We start from the raw sequence: 14,488 nt of genomic DNA on the forward strand, positions 1-14,488 counted from the left end.
TGGGGTAATTATAGTCTTAGTACTCCTTCATTAGCAGCATGCTAATGCAGGAGTATAATAATGCGGGAGAAGGAAGCTCAGCGCCTGCGTGTGTGTAACACTGGCATTGGAGGAATGTGCTGCTCACCTGTCTGCTGTGCCTCCTGCCACCATGAGACAGGTGTTCAGAGTGGTTAGCTCTGGCCAGCCATGCTGCCTATGCCTTCACTGACCACTTCTGGGTACAGCAGAAAACAGACCTTTGCTAGGACTTGGCTAATGATAGTCAATGCTGAGGTGACAGGATAGGCTGCAGTGCAAAGCACTGAATTCACATGCCATGTACATTGCTTTTATACGGTAACTGTTATTAATATACATATTTTTAATCCTAAAATAAGATTTAAATCCTGTATGACATTCCGTGTGGCAGGTAGTACTTCTGCCCAAGAATTGATTCTTGCTATGCAGGAGAAAAGAAGAACCTTGAGTCACTAAGACTTGTTATGTTACTAAGAGGAGTATGTGAGTTTATCATTACGATAACTATTGCATTTGACTCCCATCATGTTTCTGAAATCTGTGTTTAATATTGTCTCCACTTTTTTTTTTTTTTTTTTTTTTCAGCGTGTATTTGTTTGGGATTTGGATGAAACAATCATAGTTTTTCATTCACTGCTTACAGGATCCTATGCACAAAAGTATGGCAAGGTATGCGATCCATGATTTCCGTGTTGATTCACTGTATCATAGCTGTCTGGCCTGTACACCTATGTGTTCATAATGGCTTCAGGGAAGGGAAGGTGTGTAGTAAACCCCATTTTCAGAAGGTTAACATGAAAAAGTCAAGGAGAGAAAAGAGATGGACTGTAAGCACAAAATACAAATCAGGACTGAAGCAGATGTTACAAATGAGGGAAGAGTTTATAGAAGAACAAGGACAAGGTTCCTGAGCTACATTGGAACAGTCATTCCAGGCAGACAATGGATTCAGTGGGCAAATGGAAATAACTGACTGTATTTGGAAGCATAGAGGAAAAAAGTAAGAAAACTGGAGGAAGAAATACGAAAACTAGAATGATGGGTTTACAGGGAAACTGATGAATCAGGATGAGTAAGTAAGACAGACCTGTTTAAATGCTAGCTGCAGATGTTATTCTTTTACTCCCCAGCTTTTCCATTGCATCTTCGGTCCCACTGGCTGACTCTAGTCTGACTAATGCTAGGGAGTGAATCTCTCTCCCCACCAGACAGTTGCACTCATTCTCTTTCCTGCAAGGAGATCCAAAAGGCATTCAGGTCACAGAGCAGTGAGTGGGAAAGCAACAGGAAGAGGGAGGGAAGAAAAGAGGGAGAGAAGGAGGGAGAGGAAAGGAGCCACAGCACACTGGATGATAAGGTGGAGTTGCCCTGCTGAGTCAGCAGGGAGTCCTGCTGGTGGCAGGAGCAAGGGGGAGAAGGGGCTGGGGGAAAAAACGTCATGTAGCAGTGGGAGTGGGCTGCCAAGAAGGACAGAAGTTAATCAAACAAAAACATTAGGGCAAATGTATGGAAGGGAGAAAAATGGCCAGGAAGAATGTTGGTATGCATGCAAAAGGTTTACTAGGTGTTGTGCCATTTAAGAATAATTAATGCAAACTTATTTTTGCTTAAGAAAAACTTAAAACTTAGACAAGCAGAAGAACTGCTTGTTTATCATAAGTTTCCTGCCTCTTTATCTCAGCCAGAATCAAATGCTTAAGGGAAGCCTGTGAGAAAGTACATTAGAGAAAAGCTTTCCACACCCAAACTCCCCAGCCAATGGGTCAGAAATTTCCAAAGCCAGAACCTGCAGATTATAACTGCTGATGGGCCAGTCCTCTGTGTTTCAAGGCAGATATTTGTGGTTATAAAAAGAGAAAGGTAATAAAAAAACTCACAGGCCCAGACAAAAATCTGATTTTCTGGATTTCTAAGTGTAGTTATTCATGTCATACAAAATAGGCTTCATTATGTTTCAACTTAACAGTGCTGTATCATTTCAGTACTCTGTCAAAAACTTCTGCTGTTTTTCAAACACAGAAACAACAGCTACTTTGTCAGAACCATTTCTAATTTCTAATTAGCAAATCAAGAGAGAAACCTAGCTGAACATGAACATTTGTATAACTTTTGAGTATAGCCCACAGACTACCACAGAGCTTGCAGAATTGCCACAGTGGTGCTGTCATTTCTTTCATCCGTGTTTGATTGCGCCCACAGGATGTTTCCACCTCATGCACCTCACATACTCTATTAGCAAAGTCTGAATCAACTACTACAAAGTTTTAAAAATCAGAGCAGATTTTTCTAACTCGCAAAAATTTATGGATAACTATAAACTGTCTTAAAGACAGCTACAGAAAAGTAATTCCTCTTGGATTCTTGCTTTTGTTATGAGTATAGATACTTGAAAAAGACCAGTGCCACTGGTCTTTAAGAACTCAGCTGTTACTATAAGTGATTCTCCATACAGAGATGTTAGAAACAGTAAAGGCATATTAACAGCCAGTAGTATTGCCAGCAGATAAAGTTGGCTTGTATAAACCAAAAATATCCCAAGGGCACATGAAATTAATGTATTTATACTGCTGAGATCAACATCAGTAAACAAATGTCATGGACAATCATGAAGTAAAAGGAGAGGAATTCTTAAGTAACTTTTTTTTTTTTTTTGTACTGATAAGCAACATCCATACAAATAGGGAAATGTGTTCATTTCCAGGGACTGTAATAGAAAATTAGTAGTTTTTTTGTTTTGTTTTGTTTTGTTTTGTTTTGTTTTGTTTTGTTTTGTTTTGTTTTTCTTTTACCCTACAGTAACTACCTTTAACATATTTATAGAGAACGTAATAAGGTACCACTTAAACTGGAATATGTGTATTGCTGACTGCAACAGTAGGATGGGGCAGTGCAAAAGGGAATACAAGCAGAGCTTATCATTAGTAGGCTTTAACTTTTGCATGTCATTGAAGTGTTGTCTAAACTTAAGATGGGATCTGTCTGAGCCTAAGTGCCTAAGAGGTTAGACATAAGAGAATGAAAAGATGGCACAGCTGCACCTCAGTCAGCTTCTGGCGCATGACCGCTCTAGCAGATGTAGCCCTTATCATTCCTGCATATGATCTCTATCTATAAACAAGGTCTTAATTCAAATCAAGGTTATGAGAATTGGATCACTATGAGGATAAATAGCCCATGAATAATGAAGTTCCTAGTGAGCACAGTGGTCTTTTGGAAATGTTGCAGGTGCTACTTTTTCCTAGAAAGCCTGTACAATGAAAAATTCTTAGGGTACTACAAAATAATAATGATACTAAATTATTTCTTTGTGATGTTTTTTTCTCTGAATAAAAAAATAAAAATAAAATTAAAGGTGTGTAATATTAATAGATGCTCAGTTGCACATGTGTATCTTTTCCATGTTTATTTTATATTACTATTGGGTTTAAATATTCTGTATTTAAATATTCTAAATGAGATTAGAGAGTCTTTAATGTGGGAAGGGAAGGAGTCTTTTTATACCAAGTGTGCTCACTTTGTACTTTAAAAAGGTGAAATGCTGTGTTTAGGACCAGTGCAAATACACAAACAAGCAAGGATATTTACCCTCTCCATTCTCTTATATCTCTTTCTTGATATGTGAACTTTCATTCTCCTTTTTCATTATGTCTTTACCTAATTTCTTCCAGTGAGCAAGGAAAAACAAAATATTAATAATAATAGTTAAAAAAAAATCTCACTTTTCTGTGCATTATAGAATGCATGGAGTGCAGTATGTGGGGTTGGCTGTCATGCTGTTATAGCTAGGGGGAGAGACCAGCAAATTGCTGCCTCTTACCTCAGCACCAGTAGAGCATAGCTTTGAACTCAACTGAAGCAGGAGAGATTTGGTCAGAGGCGGATCAATGTATCACTTTAAAATATCAAGATATAAAGCGTATCCAGAGAACGATTCTGTGTCTTGCTGTTTTCTACCTGTTGGTGCTTCTGTCTGACTTTTGGTGTAGTGGTTATCTGATCACATTGGTCAGAATTAATATAAGGAGAGAATAAAAAATACCTTATACCTCTGTTAGGTTTCAGGGTAACTGTGCTGTTTCCCAGCATTGAAAGTACCTCTCATTGTTCACCTCATTTGCTCATCTGCCTCATACTTCATAAAATTAGTACATTTCTATTTTTAATTATTGATTGCAGTAGTAAATCATGAACATCATCATTTGAGCTGTTATATTATGACTTGTGTGGCTGATGATGTTTTTTGCAGCTGAGCACTAGTTGGCAGATACATTTTTCTACAATGCTGAACTCTTAAGTAAGGATTTGTTGATGTGACAGGACATGTGTTATATTTCATCATCTGTTAAAGTTTATGAGGTACATTCTTATTCCCTGTGAACAGCATATTTTCTTTGTTCCATTATATTCCAGTTATTCTCAGTGATATAAGGCTGATTAAGTTGCATTTTTTCTACCTCAGAGCATTTATATTTCATTCATTTCTACCAGGTCAAACCAGAGGGCAAGGATGCACAGATAAATGTTGTGAGTTAAAGTGGAACTGGTAAAAACAAATAGTATGAAAGTCCCTCATACCCTTGGGAAGATGAGAATGTGATCTCCAAGTGCAAAAATCAAAACCAATCCACACTTCATGATCACATCCTGACATTTTTTATAGAATTGCAAATGCCAGGAAGTTGTCAGGGAGGCCACGTTAACCTTGTAGACTTCTCTTGAACAGGCTCCGAAGGTTTTTATTGCTCACATACTGCTTCTCTAGTCATTAAACAGAAAAACTTTGTCACTATTAGCACACATGTTGACACTCTCAAATTCACTCATGAACATGCTTTAGTTCGTCTATATTAATCATGTATCTCTCATGACTTCCAGTTGTGCTCTCCATTCACTCCCTCATTGTCTGAGACCTCTGAGTCCATTTTCCTACTGCCTTCTGGAGAGCACGGAACAGAAACTCCTTGTGGAGTACGTGAGTTGTCCTTCATCAGCCACCAGATATGGTTATTAAGAGATGTATTCTCTTTCTCCATTACCACTTATGTGAAACTCTCTGGGAACGAGTGTCCCCTATGAGATTGTGAGAGCTGAACTTAAATCTGGGATTCCTATGTAATGTAGGGAAGTGTCTTTAAGCTAAAAAATATTAGTATATAAGTTAAAAATTTCTACTTTTTTTTTGTTGTTGTTTTGTTTTTTTTTTTTTTATTTTGTTCCAGGGGTCACTGCTGTTGTAAGTCTGTTCAGGACAGCCATCCATTGAAAATTTATTCTTATAACATTATTCATATATTTTGCTTGTTTGATTTCTTGCTTATGTTTAATGCTTCATGCATACAAATTCCTGTCAGAATAAATCTACCTGACTGCCTGTTTACCTACTTGTTATGTGAGGCTTTGTATAAAATTCTTTGCTATGTTTGTATTTTATTTTTCCAAGAAATTAAGTTATTTTTGAACATCTTGTGCTGAAAACTGACCTTCCAAAATAATATTAAATAGTTTTCTTCCAATAATGACCACTGAGCTTTTGGGGCTTCATTCAAGCCACTTTTCTCTTGGTCAAAACATATAAATATTGGTTGTCCCAGGATATTTTTACCTAGTCTCCCAGGAGGCATTCTAGTGGATGGACCAGTCTAGTAGAAAAGTCCAAAGGCAGACAGTCTGGCTCCAGATTAGTGCCTTCAAAATAATGTAACTAAAGTGGTATTTTGGTATACAGAAGTGCCATAGCTGGTCCTGTTTCCTTTGCATGCTAGTGATATCTGGCTAAAATCAGATGGCCCCTCTGAGGGCCAAAGAGTTTTGCTGGTTTATTCTGCAAATTATCTGGGTAAAACTTCCAGATTTGTTTTGTTTAGTTTCTTTATTATTATTATTAATTATTATTATTATTATTATTATTATTATTATTATTATTAATTATTATTATTATTATTAATAATAATAATAATAATAATTTCCTCTTTAGTATGTGCTTATGCAGAGTAGCACAAAACAACATTTTGGCAGAAGTTTAGTCTGCCTTTCATTTAATTTCTCAGTTTGCTGTGCTTGAATCTATATCAGCTGCACATTTCTCTCTTTTCAACTCAGTTCTTTGTGCCACTTGAGTCAGTCTGCAACTCCTGCTTTGAGTTGAAAGACAGTAAAATAAAGATTGGGATGTTCCTCCACATTCTGCAAACACTTTAAAACCACAAGACACTGATAAATCTGCTTCCTCTGTTTATTTTTCTATGTGAAAGGATGGACTTACATGGCAAGAGCTGGAACTTGATGTCTAATTCTTGTTAAACAGTTGCAGTGCATGTTTGTTCAAATTTATTCAAGGAGGAATTGTTCCTATCTTGAGATTTCAATTCCAGTGACTCTTCTTAGTAGAAGTTGTTACAGGGAGATCACAGACTGATTTCATGCTAAGCTGAAATGAAGTCTCTTCGTTTTATTTTATTTTACATATAGTACCTGGCAATACCCTACACATGCCTTTGTCAAAACAGGAATGTAGGAAATCTCATTTTAACAGTAATAAAGTCAGGCATAGTTGGTTACAAATGTTCTACTAATAAGAAAATAATAAAAGCTATGTCATATTTATATCTTTCAAGTATACTAGGCAAAGCAGGAAATTGTGATACATATTTGGTAGTTTCTGTAAAAATAAATTGGATTATAATGGAATATGTTATAGCATATTTCCTCATTTCACTCCACTTCTTCCCAGGAAGGAGAAAAAAAGAGGCTGAGAATCAGAAGTTTAAGATTCCAGTCTTGGAAGCACTCCAGTGAGTAACTTTACTCACATAAATAATAATGAGTTACCACCTGTGCATAAAGCTATGCACATACCTTAGTGTTCATAGGACTGAGGCAAAAAAAAAAAAACATTGCAAAAACTCTTTATTATATTGTATCTAAGGAGAAAAAAAATCATAATTTACTGTGCACAGAAGAAACTACAAGGGAAAGGAGAGAGGAACACGTGTATACATCATGACATTTTGATAAAAGCATTATGGCTTGATGAGGAATCTCATGAGTCCAAAGTATTTTTATGATTTGTGTTCTAAGTATCTTACATGATTTTTTGCAAATCTGCTAACGTGCGTTCTTTAATCATCCCTTTGGAAAACTGACCTTTACACTTGCTGCTGCCTTCACCCACATGGTTTTCAGATCCAGTGAACATGATTGCAGAAGATGTATGGGATGAAGTTACGTTACTAGGCACTGCCTTTGGTTTTTACTTCTAAAAGGTAGTCTAGACCAGTTCAAAGGCCAATATAGAAATATTTTCTTTCAGTGCCAGAGCATTGTATCTAACTTTGGATCATTACAATTTCTTACACGCTGTTCTCCTCTTCAAGTCTGACATTTTCATGAGCAAGGGTCAAAATATGTCTATGTTTCAGATTTTACCATTAGTTTTCTAAGTGCTTCAGGGCAGAAGCCATCTTTTAATCTGTCTTTGTGAAGCCCTAGAGTAGCAGATGTATGATCCTGATTGGGAAGCCTTTGATCCTAATACTAATGAATGATCTTTTCAGGTTTTGAATGGGATGGTGTTTTTTTGGTTTTGTTTTGTTTTGTTTTGTTTTCTTCTTCTTCTTCTTTTTTCTGTTTCTTTTTTCCAGATGGGAACATACTGGTAAACTTTTAGACTTGTAATATCAAGGTATTTAAAAAAAAAAAAAAGATTTCTAAAAACTCACAAGTGTCAATCACTTTAAATTATGAAATTTAGATTTTTGTTCTTGTTTTAATGAGAAGAGTATCATAACCACTTTTGAAAAATATTGTAGTATCTTAAGTGTAAAATGTTAGCTGAACCTCACAAGCTCAGGCAGATGATTAAGGCAGTGGAATAACTAGTTACCAGCTGTCAGGTAGTCATCAGAAACTGTCCATGTGTGCTCTTATCCTTAAAGAAACGTAAGATGATGTAATTTTTCTCAACCTCTTTCCTAGCAAGCCTAGCAAAATCAAATTAAATGCCTCACATTTGCTGCACAATAAAGGCTCTTAGACAAACATTTCAAAACAGGAAATTTATTGTATCTTGCTGAGGTAGCATGATTTGATAAAATGAAAGCTGACCTACAAACAAACAGAAACATTTTGAATGAATCCCATCCAGGGACAGGAATCCTGTTTTTCAAAATAAGTGAAGAGATTATCTGTAACAAAATCAAATTTGCATATGCTTTCACATTACTGTAGAGTACCTAAAGAATTGTGCCATAGATTGTAAACATGCTTAAGAATACTTAGAAGAATGCTTGCAGGAACTTCATAGAATACCTGCAATAAAACCATACATGAGATCCTGGGAATTCTCCTGTCTGCACAGGAGAACAGTACATATTTAGACTGGAAAGGACAAAGCACAGTGAGGATGCATATTGGAGCAGCAGAGTTTAGGGAAGAACTTATATAGACATAAGCAGAGGTAAGGCAGTGATGATTTATTTATTTGAAACTCAGTCTGGGGAAATGGACAAGGGTTCAGACTGCCTTTTGTACTTTTTTAAAACAGAAACATTAGAAATTGAAAAGGCCACATAAACCATACCTTCCTATGGTTATGATAATCCTATGCCTTCCTATGGGTAGGATAATCAGTTACAAAGAAATCATTTGGTAGAGGTAAAATACCTTTCCTAATCCTGTTTATCATGGCTTTGTTGAGGACTTCTATGTATCCAAAAATTGTGAAGATAAGCTAAGAGGCCAGAAGAATTGTGTGGTGGACTGGGTATCACATGGAATAATTTTGTTCCAGCCTCTGCCACTAACAGTACATGGGCTCAGAAAAATCAGTTACAGCTTCTTGATTCTTTTTTCTTCTGCCCACAAATTGACAATCAAGATACTTACATATTTTTATAAAAGACTCGGGGATGAAAAATATAGTATATTTTTTATTTTAATAAATATATATTTTCTCTTTGGTATATTTAGTGGAAAGTACCCTGCCTGTTTACAGCCTTATTTATGCAGGTTTACACAGGGCCACCAGATTGTTCCTTTTGCCATAGTTTAGCCAGGTTACAAAAGTCTCAGCTTTCAAAAAAGATGATTCAACATACCCAGTTCCCCGAATGTTTTCACACAGGTTCAGCAAACTCTTCTTGTAGTGTTATACTAAAATAGCTTAATACTGAAAGGATTTTAGAGAAATTTGTTGCAGTGTTATTTTTCAAAATACTTTGTATATAACATTTTTTAAAGTCATGATGTAACTTAAAGGTATTTAAGTAGCTAACCTTGATTTCTGTTTTTTAAGGATCCACCAATGGCAGTGACTCTTGGACTACGAATGGAAGAAATGATTTTTAATCTTGCTGATACACACTTATTTTTTAATGATTTAGAGGTAAGAATCAAAGAAATATAAATGCTGTTGTATCTGGGGTTTTGACACAGTGGTTTTGCTGTGCATTACTGTTTGTTATGTGTGATGCCATATGCCTTTCCAGACTTTGGATTTGTCATATGCTAATCAGAGAGGTGTTAGCCAGGTGGCGGTGAGTTTCTGTGGCACCAGACTCCTTCCATGAGATGTGTAATCTGCAAACTACACCTTCCTCTCCAGTAAAGATCTTTCTCCTATGGCCATCTTTTCAATGCCTATGGATTTAGATTTTTCTGCAGTGATTTCCAGGAGAGATGTAAGTGTCTCCCATTCTTTCTCCTGAAGTTCTCTACATTTGCTTTGAGGGGGTGGCATCATCTGATCTAAGAGACTGCACTATTATCTTCACACTCCTGAGTATCCTTTTGGCCACCCTTCTTGCTCAAAGATAGAATATTCTTCATTTATCTCAAAGACTGCAACATTAGTGAACTGTGACTGTGTCATCTCCAATGCTGTAGAAACTGAGGACACATCTCAATTTTCTTCTTATCATCAGTGTCCAAACCTTTCTATTAGAATATAGAAGCTTATGTGCAGGTCATCTTCTCCTCTTCTCTACCCCCTGAAGAATACTGTGAGTTTCAAGTGAAAGATTACAGACAGGAATGGCTCATTCTGGAAAATGCCGAAGTGGTCTATGGAATAAAAATTAAGGTTTATGGAATAATAAAGTCTCTATTTCCAAATAAACTAACAAAGAGGCCTTTCTGAACTTAGTTAAGAAATTTCTGGATTTATTTATTTTTTTGTTAAAAAGACTAAAGAACTTGTAAGCATTGAAAAAAACAGTTATTTATAAATTTTGTGAATCTAAAGATTCAAAACACCATTTATACATCTGATTCAATTCCATACTTTTTTGGTTACCTTCCCAGTAATTTAATTTATAACCCTGTATTCCTTTCAGAGACTTTGAGTAAACCATGATCAATAACACAACTACTTCTTTGTTTGGGTTCTTCACTGTCCCATGCACTTGGGAGACACTCATCACCAGGTTTCTGGAAGCATTACAGATAGAAGTTTGGTCAATCCAGACACTGTCTCTGCATATCAAATCCTGTTGGGTATCAAATCTTGTACTATCTAGCTTGTAGATTTTTTTCATCTTTTACTTATTTATTTCCCTTCCAGATAAAAGGGGAAAATCTGGAGAGAAGTTCCCATGCAAAATTTTAGATCTGGCAGGCTTTCAAATATCCAGAATGTAGTGTGTCACATCCTGACAATGTGGAGCCTCCTAGTTGCCCACGTTTTCTTCCTGAGGTAACCAGGAGACCACACGTTTTGTCACAACATACCCAGGGTGTGCCACTTGGCATCTGATCAGAAAAGGGAGAGGCTTGTTCCTGGGGAGCAACCACTGGGGATCACTTGCCTGTGGGAAGCACGCAGACGGACAGCCAAAGGGACAACTGCCTGGGGAGTGGACCCATCAGCAGTGCTTCACAGACATTTCATTTCTCTCCAGAAGTCTTTATCTGCTAAAGTGGAATGTGGCAGCCTTACAGCTGTGTTTATTTATCTCTTTATTTATTTTGTGGAACAGACAGTGGATGAAAAACAGCTCTTAAATTGAACTGCAGACTTTTCAGACCTTCCCCTCACCTAAATCAGTTGTTGTCTTAGTCACAGTGGATCCCTGATTTCCCTCTGTGTACAGATATTTCTCCACTAACAGCAAGTGGAAGACTTTGAGGTTTTGTGTAAAATGCTAGAGAAAGGTCTTTGGTGAATGAATACAAAAAAAAAAAAAAAAAAGAGAGAGAGAGAGAGAGAGATTTTTTCATTCACTGGGCTGTTGGTTTTTCTAGCGTGCACTTTTGTTCCTTTTTCAGCTGTGGGCAGTGGGAAAAGCACCACGCTGAAGCCCTTGTCGTGCCCTGCAGACCTTACTTGTTCTCAGCTCTTTTCATGTCAAGAAACTAGGATCTACTTCACCCTATACCTGCACTGTATTTCCTCTTTCCAGCAGCAGAAACATAAGACAGTAAAACCCTGGATATGCCTTCACCAGTCGGTGTTTTATTGCAGTCTAAGTGAGTCATCACTTGACAATGCAAGTGCATTCAGTGAAGGTTCTCTTTCTAGTGCCCTGTACCAGGGATAGATTCCAAATCAATTTTTCAAAGCATTGCTTAAATTTCTTTTTAGCAGACCTTTGCCCTTGCATGTTCAGATTTCATGTGGCACCCAATGAACTTTAAGCCTTTCAGTAGCATGTGCCCAGATTTCTTCAAGCTTGTGCTGCATTCAAGAGGAAGAGTTCAGCAAAATGGATCTTTGACCTCTTTATATACTTTATTCTTGGTTATGGCCATTGAAGCTTCATTCCATTCTTTATTTATTTTATTTGTAGATCTCCAATTCAGCTTTCATAGGTGACTCTCAAATCTGAGTCATCATCTTTTGTATATTCTTCATAGAATGGTTTTAATATCCTGTGTAAAAATTCATACACCAGTTCATTCCAGAGCTTGAACATTACCCTGATAGTTTTCAGTTTTAGATAAATCAAGAAAATGTCCTTGGGGATGCTCTTTTAAAATTTCATGATCAGTTTGATTTGTTAGATTTGATTGCATTTCTATATGCAATTAGGTCTTTTCTAGCTTGGAATTCAGCTTTGTTTCAGAACTATTATAAGATTACCAAAATTCCAAGCTTTGTACTTTGAAGCATGGCATCTTGTGCCGAAGTACATAGATGCATCCTTTAATACGCAGATGATTAGCTCTGTCTGTTTAAACATGTTTGCAGAGCACATGCCCATTTCTAAGCACTAAATATTACAGTGGATCTACACGATGACCAAGTGATGAATCCTGAGAATTCCCCAGTTGCCCAGTTCTCTTTCTCTCTCTGCTTTCCTTCCTCCACCCTTCCACAGGAGGAGGGAGGTAGGCTATGATCTTGGTGATGATCTGCTGATAGTCATTGTCATCAAGACATGAGACCTTCAGTTCTCACTGGATATATGTTTTTCTTTTTTTTTTTTCAGTAGACAGATTATTGAGATTACTTATACTTTCTTCATCTCTCTTTTCTAGTGCTGAGCCATTAGGTCTCATACCTTCTGCCTTGCTTTCGTTTACATCCCACAATAAACCATGTCTCTGGATATGGCAATTGTAATGTACTAGTGAATTTCTATTCCTTTGGATTCCTTTATATCTCAGTCACAGCATCTTCTAGGCTCCCCTTTTTTATCTTTCTGTATAGGTTACAAGCACTGCATACCAGGGTTTAGTAATAACAACCAAGTTATTGGAAGTTATCACATACAAAAATAAAGTTTTCCTTCCTTTATGCAAATCTGTCTCACTACAATGACTGCTGATGCAGAAATTCCAATCTGTTGAGACATTCCCCACTGACCCAGTAACCCATGTCCTAATCAGCCAAGCTGCAGTTTTATTTCAGGCTAGGCTGTTCTCCAGCTATTTCATTCTCAGTGTATAAATTTTAGTTAGTTTGGGAAGTATCACTTGGGAGGGCAGTTGGTATTTTGCCATGAAAATAGGAGTCTGGTGCTCTAGAAAGTTCATGTGCCTAAACAATGTTTAGAGCTGGGACTAAGATCAGTAACAATAGCCAGAGTAAAGCATTCTGTTCTCAACCAGGTAAGGAATAGAAGGAATTTTTTGTTCTTATCTCAGTATTAATTTTAAGGCAGCTTTTAGAAATGTTGATAAAACATGCTATGCACACCCACAAAACAGTTTCTACAGTTTGCAAGCATGAATTTGGACATGAATCTTCCAACTCTATCATCAGTGTAAGAAAAGTATATTTATTTCAAACAAACTGAATTACATTTCCATTTATATCATAATCGTATCATATTCTAAGGAAGGTTTTGTTTTGTTTTGTTCTGTTTTCTCATGAGAAATGGAAATGAGGGAGAAAAAATAGATATAAATAAGTCCTAAAACTTGGGAAGCAGGTCAAACTGTTTTTAACAGAAAATGAAGCAAATACATAAAAAGGGAGATTTCTGTATAATCTGAGAAAGCATAGTGTTGAATATTTTAAGGGTGATTTGTTGATTCTGCACTCTCAAATTTTCAGTCTCTAAAACTTGCTGCAAAGAATTGACTGCTCTCAGATATAATTTAAATTGGTACTGCCTCAAGCAAAAGCCTGTTATTATACCTAGATTCCTATCCTGTACACTCAGTATTATGACATATATTTTTCTTTCTTAGTTTTGACCTTGCACTGACTTGTGACTTGAGTATAGTCAATACTGTAGCTGCTGTGAAAAGCATTTCACTTTAACATTGACAGGGATCTTTCCTTCCCTCCTCCCCTCAACTATTTGGTCTCTTTTACAAGCAATTCAGATTTAGTGTTGTGCCACCAGTTGATGAGAATTACCTCCAGTCTGCTTAAACTGCCTTTTTCTTTTTCTTTTTCTTTTTCTTTTTCTTTTTCTTTTTCTTTTTCTTTTTCTTTTTCTTTTTCTTTTTCTTTTTCTTTTTCTTTTTCTTTTTCTTTTTCTTTTTATTTCTTTTTCCTTTTCCTTTTCCTTTTCCTTTTCCTTTTCCTTTTCCTTTTCCTTTTCCTTTTCCTTTTCCTTTTCCTTTTCCTTTTCCTTTTCCTTTTTCCTTTTCTTCTTTCCTCTTCCTCTTTCTTTTTTTTTTTTCTTCTTCTTTTTTTTTTTCTTTTTTTCACCCCAAGTAAAATGTAATCATTTTACTTGAAGTTGATGAAGTAAACAGGACAAAATAAAATGATGCGAAAAGTGGGGGGCACATGAGTTTACTGTTGGTCAGCAAATGAGTATTGCCATATTGCTTAGGAGGTGAGCAATAGATCTTAGGGGAGAAGAGAAAGGGGAAAAAGGAGGAAGGTACAGGATGTTGTTGATTTGTATCCTTTCATATGGCTGAAAACTTAGCAACTTTATTTCAGGAACAAGAGGCAAACAATCATGTTTCCCTCTTCTTCTGTTGCTGAAGCCAATGAAAAAAATTGTTAGATAAAAAAGTAAAAGTGAACAGCTGAGCCTTTGCCACCCACTCATATTAAACTTAATTA

General features: G+C 36.5%; 1 protein-coding gene across 10 annotated transcripts in view; it reads left to right on the forward strand.

Moving 5' to 3' along the window:
- The window catches only part of EYA4 (EYA transcriptional coactivator and phosphatase 4), a 158,412-nt gene that overhangs the window by 129,912 nt on the left and 14,012 nt on the right, over window positions 1-14,488 (forward strand). For all 10 annotated transcript variants that reach the window (XM_084284527.1, XM_084284531.1, XM_084284532.1 and 7 more), the window contains 2 exons: window positions 607-690; window positions 9,314-9,403. In XM_084284527.1, the coding sequence (XP_084140653.1) occupies window positions 607-690; window positions 9,314-9,403 (174 nt within the window). The remainder of the gene's footprint in view (window positions 1-606; window positions 691-9,313; window positions 9,404-14,488) is intronic.

Source organism: Netta rufina (genome assembly GCF_964035555.1).
Source record: "Netta rufina genome assembly, chromosome: 3".
NCBI lineage: Eukaryota > Metazoa > Chordata > Aves > Anseriformes > Anatidae > Netta > Netta rufina.